This window comes from Varanus komodoensis, unplaced genomic scaffold (assembly GCF_004798865.1).
Source record: "Varanus komodoensis strain SLA01 unplaced genomic scaffold, ASM479886v1 scaffold1, whole genome shotgun sequence".
NCBI classification, from domain to species: Eukaryota; Metazoa; Chordata; class Lepidosauria; order Squamata; family Varanidae; genus Varanus; species Varanus komodoensis.
Genome location: NW_025335268.1, coordinates 136656893 through 136670328, shown reverse-complemented (window position 1 = coordinate 136670328; position 13436 = coordinate 136656893). Strand labels below are relative to the sequence as shown.

At 38.4% G+C, this 13436-nt stretch overlaps 1 protein-coding gene across 2 annotated transcripts in view; it reads right to left on the bottom strand.

The window, feature by feature from the left end:
* HIPK1 (homeodomain interacting protein kinase 1) overlaps positions 1 to 13436 on the bottom strand; it is a 43477-nt gene that overhangs the window by 28399 nt on the left and 1642 nt on the right. For both annotated transcript variants that reach the window (XM_044447615.1, XM_044447608.1), the window contains exon 2: positions 8423 to 9500. In XM_044447615.1, the coding sequence (XP_044303550.1) occupies positions 8423 to 9498 (1076 nt within the window). In that variant the 5' untranslated portion in view covers positions 9499 to 9500. The remainder of the gene's footprint in view (positions 1 to 8422; positions 9501 to 13436) is intronic.

The following is a 13436-nucleotide window of genomic DNA, read 5'->3' as shown; positions in this document are numbered from 1 at the left end:
ATCACTAGCAAACATTTCCACCAATGCACAGAAATGTGCTCACAAACTTCTATTTTGACTGAGCATCAGACAACCCCTCTGTCCAGCAACACACTTTTCTCAGTTTCCTTACTCTCTGTCCCAAAGGACTCTGATCTCTGCTTACTGTCCTTCGTCTCTTATTTTAGCTGCCTCTTTCACCTCTTCTCTTTAGACCGATGCCCTAGCAAATTCTCCAGCTCTTAGACAATACAATCTTAAAGTCTTATACTGACATTCAGTTGCACTTCCGGACAGTACAAATGCTAAATTTAATTTATTTGTGCACGCTCACGTTTTTTCTGGACCTTTTGTTTCAGGAGTGGAAGAATTCCTTTGTGTTCTTAAAAGTCAATGTATTAAAGCTCTGAGATGAGAATGGGTATAATTAAATAATTGCTGCTGATGTTACAAAGGTTATGATGTAATTTCCTCCACCTCCCATTAAGCAGGAGAAAGAAAGACTTCTTTCTTGTACAGTTTTTTCAGTAGGAAGTGGAACTAGTGAAAGGTTACAGATATCTAACCCAATATGCTCCATATGTTTTGCACTGCAGTTCCCATAATACCTAAGCAATGGCCATGCTGACTAGAGCTGATAGGAGATGTAGTCTAAACCAGCCTGCCATTGGTTTGGTTTTTACCTATTGAGCCTAAAACAACAGAGTGGTATTGGGAAATAGTGATGGATAGATAATTGAAGACATTCGGTGCAATTTATAAAGTATTTTGCATAAGAAAATTGGTCTAACCATGTTTGTGTATAGTACTACTGTTAGTCTTATTCATTGCAATAGAACTACTCCAAATAGGACAATTGTTGGACACAACCCAGTTGTTTGCTTTTACAAACAGGTGGCAGTGGTCGTGAGGAGTGCTTTTCTGCAGTTTCAGCTGGTTTACCAACTGTGTCCTTACCTGGATGAGCATTGCCTTGCAACAGTGACCCATGCTATGGTAACTTCCTGACTGGATTATTGTAATGTGCTCTATGTGGGGCTTAAAGACAGTCTGGATACTTTAGTTGGTTCGGAATAGAGCTGCCAGGATGTTAACAGGGATCAGCAGGCATTCACATACGCCGGTCCTGTATCACTTACACTGGCTACCGATTGAAGTCTGGGCCCAATTTAAGGTGCTGGTGATGACCTATAAAGCCCCAAAATTCTTGGGTCCCAGGTACCTGAAGGAATGCCTTCTTCCTTGTATGTCCTCCCACCCTGTGAAATCTGAGGCACAGCTCCTTCTTCAGGAGCCCTCCTTGAAAGAGACTGAGGGTGGTTAGCCAGAGAAGGGACTTCTCTGTGGTGGTGCCCTAACTGTGGAATATGCTCTCCAGATAAGTTCACCTGGCGCCAATGCTTTCTTTTTTTCAGCACCAGGCAAAACCCTTTTTATTTTCATGTTATTTTAATTGTCAAGTGGTTTTAATTGTGGTTTTAATATTTAATCATTGAAAGCTGTGCCAATTTTATTTTATTTGTGCTTGTTGTAAAGCATCCCAAGATGCCAGTTATGGGACGGTCTATAAAGGCTTGAATGAATGAATGAATGAATGAATGAATGAATGAATGAATATGCAACCAAATCCTGAAAAACAGTGTTTTTGTAGAGTCACTCAATAGATTTGCAGATAAGAGACCTGAATCAATGCCGAATATAGTGCCCACCAAAAACATGACACAAGTAATTTACCATCAAGGTGTTGGGGTGAAGCATTATGCCCACTATAGGATTAACACTCTTGTAAACATCTGGAGAATGAAAAGTTGTCCCCTTCTTTAGTACATAGGGAAGAACTGCACACAGGGATTCAGCTTAGCAGTTTTTCTAAACAAGGTTATTCTCACTTCTTGCACTCAAATCTCTCTGTAAACATAGCCTCTGCCTCCAACTATACCCTCTTCCTGGAGCAACAATAAGGTGCTTGGAAACTTTCATGTCACCTTTTGATAAACCACAGCTTGTTCTGCCATCTGAACTTGGCAAACTGTGGTTAATTCTACTTTTACAACCAACTTCCACTGGTAGTTTATAAAGCCCTCCTGTGTACACTAAGCACCGATAAAATTAAACAAAGTTCCAGGGTTGGAACAAGGGAGAAGGACCAGAATACCTGAAAGATCGCCTCCTTCCCTATATACCCTCACACCCCTTAAGATTGCCAGGGGAGGCCTTGCTCTGGGAAACCTCTTTGAAGGAGGTACGGAGGGTGTCTACCTGGAGAAGGGCCTTCTCTGCAGTGGTGCCCAGACTATGGAATCTGCTCTCCAGAGAGGTCCACCTGGCGCAGACGTTAAACTCCTTCCAGCACCAGGTAAAGACCTTTTTCTTTAACCATTTTCATTTTAATAATTAAACTATTAATATTAATATAAAATTAAGGTTTTCGATGTTTTATTTTTTTCCCACAGTCGCATTTTCTATTCTTTTCCTCCTCCTCTCTTTCTCTTACTTTTATGATGTGCTGTTTTATACTGTTTTAATAATTTTTTATTGTTGCATTTTTGTAATATTTTACACTGTGTAAGCCGTCCTGAGTGCTTGTCAGAAGGAGGGGACATAAATGTTTGTAATAAATAAATAAAATAAGGAAAATCAGTAAAGAACACCTTCTCCCCACTTCCACCAGTAGGTTCTCCATAGCACTGGGGTGCCCCTGATGGCCACCATGGTCATCTGTCTTCAGCCAATCTGGTTTCAATCATCTTGAACTGAAATACACTAATGTAACCACCATGAATATTTCAGAAACTTAGGATGACACATGGTCTGAAATGGTGAGGGGGAGACTTATTTTGTGTGCTTTTTGGATAGAGTTTGTTTTCCAAACATTCACAGTGTGCACAAGGAAATAAAACATGGAGAAAATAAGGACTAATTACTTCTGCAAGAAATAGAAGCACAATAGCAAACTAATTAGTGATGGAACACAATTAAGACTTGTTAACGTCTATGCCAAAAGGACATATATGAATGCCATAACAAAAGGGTAGCCCTTATTATGTCTATTCTTCTTAACTGTAATCCCAGTTCAGCAAAAAACACAGACCATTACCTTCTTCAGATATGTGAATGTACCTTAATATGTAGCTCTTTTTCTAATATTCGCAGCCTAATATCAATATGTGCCATAAAAATTCATTCCAGATAAAAGGCAGTTTCAATAAACTAGAATAAATCCTAGTTTGGAGAAGGAATTTATCTATAATAACGTCACAATCATGTGCTTTGTTCAGATCCCACCTACACCGCATAGCTGTTCCAGAACATCAGAAAATGGAGTAAGTCATGAAGTAGATAATAAGTATACTGCAAATGTTTCACACAGAAACAGGTTACTCAGCCTGCTCCCTGTTAATAAGGGACAGAACAGTCAAAGTAATGTACTTCCATTTCCCAAGCAAACTTAGTAATAAAGAAAAATCCTTGGCAATCCTGCCTTCATCCTCAGGTATGTATAAACTGGGTTTTCAATATGCACAAATTTGCACCAAAGGAAAATATGCAACATATCAAGAAAGTTAACAGAAAATAAAACACCAACTCAGCAAAGTGAGGCAGCCATTTCCCAGAACTAGATGGCTTAGCCAGATCCTTTTCAGTCATACTGAGCCATTTGCTTGTGGTATATACTCAACAGAATTACAGGGACTCATCTTGGGAAAGAAGAATGGTACTGGGTATAATGATGCAGTAGTCCTTCAATCTCTAATCTTCAGTTATTTCTGAAATGTCAACTTGTAGCCTGTCTTTGTCTGGGCCTTTTTCCCCTCCTCACAACTTGGGTCTGAAACTGACTGACACTTTGTTTGCATAAAAGTTTACTGACAGTATTTCAGGCACTGTTAAATGATGAATGTTTACAGAAAAAGCTCCAAGTTGAAGCATTTAAAGGTGCCAATTCAGGTAATGTATCAATATCAAATGGAGATAGGCCATAAACTTGAACGTAACATTCTCAACCTGCTTATTTTTATTTAACTTTCCATAAAAGAACAGCATACAGATACAGAATTAGCTATGGCAGAGTTGCAGCTGCTAAGCAGCCACCCTGCACCAACTCCCAAGAGAATGTACAAGATCCATCACGTTACATCTCTGTCACTGTTTATGGCAATTCTGAACACCACTGATAGTGTTTAAATACTTCAGAATATAGAATTCCAAAATCCCTACCACCTTCAAAGGGCCAACCAAAAGAATGCATAAGTATAGTGGTAATCTCCCTCTGAAAAGCTGAAGACTGGGCCATTTAAACCATACTGCAAGCCTGCACTGTGTAATTTTGATAAAGTACATTGAAAAATGTTACTAGTTGAATATCTCCCCACAGTGAACATGTGTATGAAATATACTTAGTGCTCATTTATTATGATTTATTCTTTGGCCTACTAGGAAAGATAGTATTTGACCCTTTCCTTCGTGTAACATATCTTGGCTGTTAGACAAATAGAGAAGGTAGAAAATATTAACTGCTGTCCTAGAAGTACTGAAGAAAACCATATATATTGGAATTTCCCACAGAATCCCTAATTGAAAATGGGGTCTAGGAAGCTTACATTCAGCTTTGTAGAAGCTTCAAACATAATGGCCCTATTTGTTTAAGCCTAGGCTCATGCCAGTACATAAGTGTCACCTGTTTAATTAACTACCCAGTTGCAACAATGTGATATTAGTTTCTGTGATGTGGAGACTTTAGTGTTTTACCTTTCCAAGGAACAGAATAGGTTTGATCCAATGTCTTTATTCTACAAGAAGAGAATTCAGGGTGTGTGTGTGGTGGGGGGAGAGATTTGGGGGATTCTGCCCTCTTCTCAGCAATATCTTCTGAGTTTAGTGTTTTCAAGGGACCAGAAAGTTTTTGGGGAAAGAAGAGGAGGGGAAGTCCACTTTCTCCACTGCAGTGGATCTAACATAAATGGGATCCCAATGAAAGACTCCCGATTGCAAAATACAAAGATAGGCATATTTGGCACTTTCAAAGTTGTTCCCATTATTTTTCAGGTGATTATCCCTAACAAGTATGAGAGAATATATGTGTAATCAAAATACACTTCTCAGTAGGAAATAAATGTTAAGTACCAACAGAAAAAAAACTGAAGGTAACCCAACAACCTCAGTAAAAGAGAGTTGAACCCTATTGATCCGGGTAAATGGTTATGAATAAATCTGCACATTTCTTTGTGTTGCTAAAATGCATTGTCTATTTTCATTACCTTTATCTTTCTTTCTTTAATGTCAACAAGTAAGGAAAGGACATGCAATTGTCCTTACATTTTACAAGTATTCTACTAAAAATGTCTACATAATAATTTAAATTGCATTAAGTGTACTATAATTCTTTTAAACCTGAAGTCTTTTTACTAGGCATTGTACATGATGATGTCGATAAACAAGCTATGTATTTGATTTTACATGTAACTACTGCAGCAAGGATTGCATTTGCCCAACATTGGAGGAGTGAAGAACCACACACCGATGAACCGATTTTTAAAAAGATTCTGGATTGCGCTGAAATGGACAGACTGACTTTGTCTCTGAAGGAGAAAGAGGATACATCCTTCTGTCAAACTTGGAACTCTTTATCATTGACTAGAGAAACGGGACTATGCATAGATTTGAATATATTTACGGATTGCTATTAAAAAAAAAAAATAGGGGGTGACCCAGCAGGTCTGATGTTTCTGATGATTGATGTTTTTTAGTTTCTTTTTTTTAGTTTGTTGAAAATAATAATAAAATTTATTCAAAAAAGTGTACTTTCTTTTCTTCAAATATTCCAGGTCAAATACTAATTATTAATAATATTAATGTGCTAAACCACCTTCTACAGCATGGGAAAAGAGATTCTCTGAAAATTATCATAATTTCTGGGAATGTTTAACCCAGAAAGGATACGTATACAAAGGAAAATTTTCCAGTTAAATAATTTCCAGAAAATCTCTCTCATCAGCTTATATGTGTACAAAATGTAATTCAACGTCAGCTCTTACATATAATAGATCTTTGTGAAGCAGGATAACTAATACTTCAAAATGCAGTCATCAGATATTTGAAGGTCAGCATTAAGCAGAACTGGAAATCAAGCTTCAAAGAACTGCTGTGGCTGTCCAACTTGCGCTAAGAAAATCAAGGAAGTTATTGCAGAGCACATGTGCATTCCTGGTCTGGACAGGTCACAACTGCCAGCATACAGGGCAGAAAGAACAGATGTTTCACTGATCTCAAGGATAACTCTGCTTCAGTTCTGTGATTTCATGCTGGGTCCTCTTCTTGAGAGGTGCCAAACTGTTGCACAGTTTTAGTTCCCTACCTAAAAGCAGCAGCTGGGTTTCTAACTTTGAAGTCATGGTTGTGAACAGGGAAGCACTATGCAATTTGTTTTTCTGGGACTGATACAGATTTGCATTTCACTTGGCTGTAGAAGAGCAAGCACAGATGCAACAGATGCCTCCCACCTGGAAGCAGCTTTCATTCATTCCCCCACTACTTCTTGCCTACACTAACAAACCTTGAGATTTTGGCAGAAGATATGCAATGGGTGGAACATACAAAGATGAGATCTATAGCTCTTGTCAACCCCATCTTAAAGTGCCTTAGAAGCATCACTGCCATTCAAAGAAATATCAAGCATAATCAAACAAAGAGCTATTTTTACTTTCCTCACATCAAAGCCACTGTATATAGTTTATTCTGCTATGGTCAATCTTCCTTGATTTAAGTAATTAACATCTGTGAGCAGTGAAATGGCAAGACAACGCTTCACGCACAGCTAGATGAATTATAATACCATGTTCAGCTTAAGGAAAGGAGACAAAGACCAGCTGCTTTCATGTCACGTTGTACAGGGCCCTTTGCAAAGAAACGGGTATACCAACACTTACCACTATTAGTTCTTTGGATTAGCTTCACATTAGGCTACACAAATAAGATGTTTTTCTTTTGCCTTAAATGTAAGATGGTCAGACAGATAGCTCCACTGGATACATTGCAGCTCAGATCAGGTGAAGGGGAAGGAGTAACTACTCAGATACTATATATTGCAAATAGATAGGTTTACAGTGCGCTCATATATACGTTTCCATTCACTATGCTCCTTCACATCATTACAAGGTTCTTCAAACATTCACACCAGAACAGAGAGTGAAGAACTGGAAGATGGTGGGATGACAAAACTTAGCTTTGAAGACCTCAAAAGGGTAGGATAACCAATAATATTTTTCAGTTAAAATTGATAAAGCCTACTCGGTATTGGCGTCAGTTTGCAGGTTTTAAGATAGCTAGTATTTAGGCTCATCAGATCCATGAACTGCTTGGAATATTTCCAATATTTGGAGTAATTTTGCACAGCAATGTTAACTCTGTTTTGTAACTCTAAGAAATAAAAAGCTTCAAAAAGGCCAAGAGAAATTCAGGAATACAGTATGTTTGATGTTGTATTGCAACCTAACATCTATAGAAGCCTTGCAAGTAGCCTTTGAAATACAGACTCCAACCTCTGTTTCATTGCCAATTGCTTAATTTTCCCCCTCTTCCTGTCCCACTAACATGACACAAAGTACAATTCTGTTTCTCCCTCTCCTGAAGCCTGAGATGGCTCCCTTCTGTTAGGCTATGAGGGGACAGAACACTGAAGACCTATAACAGCCTGTGATCAGTAACCCCTCTACAACACAGAGTTATGCTAAAGTGAGAACACACATGTGGTTTGTCCTGAAAAAGGGAGGGGGGTGTGCCATTCAGTATGAGGGTGCACAAAAGATAATATAGTTTGAGTACCCATCTGCACATTGTACCTGCCTGTTCAACACCACAAAACAAGTACAACCTATTTTAACACCTAGTCTATGACTTATAGGAACTAACATCCATACACCCAAATCCAAAATAGCTACGTTAGGTGTGCCCATATACTTAAGCATAGCTAGAGAAATAACAGTTTTTTAAAAAATTTCAAGTGGTTAGTCATGTGGCACAGGTGACTACTATTCAAGGGGAGTTCAACCCTCCCCACCATCCCTGGAACACAGAACTTGTTATGTGATCTTTGAAATTCTTAACAAATGGCCAACTGAACTCACATCAGATATTAGAAGTATACAAATGTTCACCTTCCAAATATCAAGTAATGACATTTGTTTTCCCTTGAAGCCTGTAGTCATCTTACAACAGTCAGGCTCCCAAATTCCCATTCATTTTTAATAATTTAGTTATTTACAGAAATGTTCCTGTTTTGTAAAGGCTTTGAGAAAGCTGCTACTCAAATGTAAAATTTAAAAAGAAAATGGGGAAGAGCAGAAGCTGAACACAGCCAATGTGACTTCAACAGAAGTTAGGTATCAGAAGGCAAAGGAGGCATGCCACACAAGGTTATGCTTGAAGACATGAAATAGGAACTTACCTATAATAGCGTGATTGCAAGTAAGTAGAACACACGGCTTTTGACACATGACTAGCAGAGCCAAAATCAATGACCTTGACCCTGTATGGCTGACGCACAGGATCAACCAGCATGATGTTCTCAGGCTTTAGGTCAGCATGTATTAGACCCAGACTTTTCAGTTTCATCAAGGCAGTAGCTACCTGTTGCAAAATTGGCCGAATATATTTCAGAGGCAGGGGACTAAATTTATTTTGTTTCAAGAAGTCATACAGGTTTTGCTCCAGCATCTCAAACACCAAACACGTGTGGTTTTTGTGTTGAAAGCACTCGTATGAGCGGACAAAGTTATATTCATCAGCATTTTCACTACTCAGTCGAGAGAGGATGCTCACTTCAATTTGCCCCTGCCTGGCATATGAAGGGTGATTTTTCAGAATTTTGATAGCTACAATCTCTTTTGTGCTGCGTTTCCAGCATTTTGCCACCTGCCCAAAGGTCCCACGGCCCAAGAACTCCAAGACTTCATAGCTGTTTGTCATGGAACAAAGGATTTCATGTTGGACCAGCTGGTAATCCCCTTCACCACTGGAGCTACTGCTTTTGGTTGTTACAGTGGTGGTAGTGGCCGCAGCACCCACCGCAGGTCTGTTTTGCAGCATGAGAGGTGGATGTTCCTCAATTATTTGCACGCTACCGTTGCTGTCAACTTCCTCACTTTTCCTTTTTAATCCACATTTTTGATACGGTTCCAGCAAAGCAATGTTAGCCCTATGTGTTAGGGCCTGGCTGTTTTGGAATGATGTTGTTCCACCACTGCCTGTGCTGTCCGCTGCTGTAACGACAATGTGCTCAACTGAAGGAGCAGGAAGAAGGAGGCTCTGGTCATAAGCAGGGATGCTGAAATTTGCTACCTGGTGAGAGGAACTTGTTGGTCCTTGAGCACCTGGGAGATTTTTGCTGTGACTGTAATACTCGTCACTGTTACTCTGTCCTGAAACATCCCAGCTAGAGGGCTCCACTTTCAGTTTCTTGGCACTGCAGAAGGCACTCGAAGATACTGATGGAGGGGAGAACACTTGCAGCTGTGAGGCCATACCTGAGAAGGAAAACAAAGAGCTAATCAACAAATAGGACATATAAAGTGCATGAAGCAAAATGACATGGGAGGCAAGGGCATCCAGAATAACAGGTTTTATCCATTGATTAAGAACCCATTGTGCAATCTCAACAAGAATTTTCCCAAAAGTTCATGTTGTTGGGCCAAAAAAAATGTGGGGGCTGTGAGGTCTAAATACAGCCTGATTAAAAATATACACATATCATGGCTCACCATCTTAACCTCACTTGGGTCACTATGGATGGAGACAGTACATAATAAAAAACTCAAAATAATTTTAGTTTTGGATAGGCAAAATGTACGACTTTTCTTTCAGAATAAATATTCTCATACCTGATTGCAAGCAACAACCAAAATAATCGTAAGATAATCTTCACAAAAGATAATCTCCACTAACTACTTGTTAGTGCAAGTAACTAAAATTGGTATGAATGGCTGAGATAGTAGAAATGTTTGATAGTCTAACATGTGCACCTTTTTGCTCTTCTAGATGTTTCACAATTTTCTCTTAATCTAATAACACACACAAACTGAATAATCCACCAAACTGTGACTAGAGAAAGTGTCCATCTTTGCTCTCCCAGAAGTATAAGACACCTTTCATTAAGGACTGGAGTCATACTGCCTCTCCAACAATCACTCCTATAGATAAGTCACAGATAAAAATTATGATATCACTATTAATTAACTGAACTTCCTGACATTTATTTATTATAAAAATGAACTGGAAAAGTTCATTTATCCTGAGAAACTAGTTTAGTTTATCCTGAGAAACTAAAGCAAAATGTTTCTAACTGAAGAACAACATGATTTAACAAAAGTTATTCTTCACTGTAAGAGTAGAAGTGCTACATTAAGGGTGCAATTCTATACAAGTTCAAACAGATAAAGTCCTACAATTCCTAGCCATCCATGCTGTGAGTTTTAAGGCATTTCTTCCCTAATGTGCATAAAAGTTTCACAGTGTAAAGTATTTATTACAACTTCATCAATACTGTGAAAAGAACAATTCAAGTTAAGCAATGCCAGTATCGAATGCTAGTGGTTCTTGGTGCTATTGGACCAATATTTTCTTGTGCTTTAAGTTTACTGTTCATTGCTCTCTTATTCTTCACTAATTTGGCTATCTATATAATAACAAATATACATTAAAAAAACCTCATCACAATGAAAGGATAACTTTGGGGTAAACTATAGGCCCACTTATACATTTTATGTTCAAGTCCCAAGAGGTGGAAAGTAAAGTAAGCACAGAACTGACAGCAAGCAAAGAATGCATTAGAGTCCTAAATCTTTGCATGCTGTCAACTCACTGGAGACAGGGGTGAAGATATATTAATCTGCTATTAAAGCTTTAGCATGTGTCATCCATAAAGGCTCACAAGCTTAATAGTAAGGCACTTTTTGACTATTTACTTATCTAGAACCAAGGACACTTGCTGACAGGAAAGGGTCAAAAACTACCTCTCTAACTTGAACATATTTTATAAAAGCTTGAGATTTTAAAATTCTGTACTTAAGATTCTTTTAAGGTCTACATATCCACAGCTATTTAAGCTATGTTTTCTGCAAAACATTAGCACGAATATGACACCATACCCAAGTAAGTACATGTATGCGTCATTTGACTGTTACTAAGAATTGACTACTTTCGTAGGTTATAATCATGCTCTAACTAGCTGATTGGTTTAAACAGAGTGATTGATTCATTCATAGTGCTGTTGACACTGTTTGTGCTGCTTGATATGGACCAGTTTGGTTCCACCTTTCTCTCCAGCATTGTTACTGAAACCATTTCATCAGTACAATTTGAAATATTGCCCATATGAGCACTGAGGCTCTTCTGCACATGTCATTCTTATAACTAATGCTAAGTGCAAGTTCACACACCTCCTTACGTAGGATAAAGAATGGTACAGCAAAAACTGGAAAAGTTTACTAGAAACAATTCTACTTGGAATTTCTTCCATGTCATAACATGTAGCTATGGAGATTGCCAAAGTAATACTAGATGGTATACACAACCCAGAAGAAGTACGCCATATTTCAGTGCACTTTAAAGATGTTGAGATCCCTATGGATTGTGTGTAATGAGTTCACCTCCTCAGGAATGTAGATTACCCTAACATAAAAACAGGGTGTTTCTTAGAACCTTCCACGATATGATCAAAGCTCGGGACAGCCAGAAAACATGAAAGCATGTCACAGGACAAAAATATGCCTTATCCAAAACAACCATTTCAAAACATGTGTCTGTTTGCCAACTGAAGTGACAAACAACAGCACAACAGAAAGTCACTAGTACTCCTAGAAAAAAGTTTGAACTTCCTTTACACTGCCAATCTACTGTCCAACTAGCTATTCTAATGTCAACATCACAGCAGAAAATACTGAGCCCCCTGCACCCTGTAAGATCCAACAGTGCTTTAGACCTAAGACAAACACTTTTTAAATATGCTGTATTTCTTCCAAACTCTGAAAATGCTAGTATGTTTAGTCTTTCTAAGCTCAACTGTTAATCTATTTGTTTAAGCTGCCTCATCAGTCTGAGCCTAAATAAAAACATTCAAGACATCATATGAACTCATCTTCTTTGTAACAATGAACATAAGGTATTCATATCTTACTACAAATCAAGTTTAATTAATCCATCCTACACTAAAAGTGGCTGCCCTCATCTAAAAGAGAAGCAATAACCAGATAGCAATGTCTTATACTCCCTACTTTAAAGAAGGAGCAGCATGTACATGTTCTCTGTAATATTGGCACATAGTCAAGTATTTTTGAGAGTTAAAATCCTTTCCAAGAGGATTTTTTTTTCATTTTTGAGCTCTACAGCATGTTGACAGGGCTAGTAAAAACCAGTAGCAAGAGTAAAGAGTCTGACTCCATGAGATGTCCCTTCAATTTCTCCCTCCTGGGCAACTTCTGTCCTAAGATAAATGCTATGCTAAAGATATTACCAAGTTTCAAAGAACAACCACAATACTTTTCCAGTAAAATGCTTTTTATCAGTATCCAGGAAATTCTCACCCCAACATACATGTAAGGAAGGTCAGATGCCACATCAGCACCATTTATGCTTCATAGAACTAATCTGAGTGGAAAATCCTATCAGTACAAATGGACACTGTTTGCTGCTACCCAATTCTCCAGCATTATTGCTACTTCCTCAGTAACAGTGCAAGTTCACGCTCGACCCTCATCTGGTTCCAATAAATAGGAGGGTGTGTTCTCAACAGTGGCAGATTCTGCATGTCTGAGTAATGACCTAGATAGCTTCAGCATCAGGACTGTACTATCATGGCTGATTTCTAGACTGTTATCTGCTCAGTTATTATATCAACACATACACAGGGCTTACCAGGGATATCTTGGAATGACCACTTCTAACCAGAGCACTAGACTAGATAAGCCTTTGATCCTATGCAACAAGGCAATTATTTTGCTCATAAGCAGACAGCATAACAAATTAAAGGTACTGGGCAGGAAGTTTTCTCCTTCTCATATAATATTAGAATTTAAGGTCATCTAATAAAGCTAAATGGAGGGAAATACAAAGCCAACAGAAGCATACAGCACATAACTAAATTATGACATTAACTTTCACAAGATATAGAGACAGCCACCACATTGTACAGCTTTAAAAGATTTGCTGAATTCAATGAGGATAAGCCTATCAACAGCTACCTGTCACTAGTATTCCTCTGAATGCCATTGGAGAACATTAGCAGAGAGTTATTGTAATCAGGCCCTGTAATCAGGCCACATACATATGATTAGCTGCTAAAGGAACAGAATACTGGACTAGACAGGCTGTTAAGATAAATACTTTGATGGATTAGATCATTACTCTTCTTTACTTACAGCAAAGAATACCAGGGTACTTGCCCTCCATCACAATCCCCGATTGCT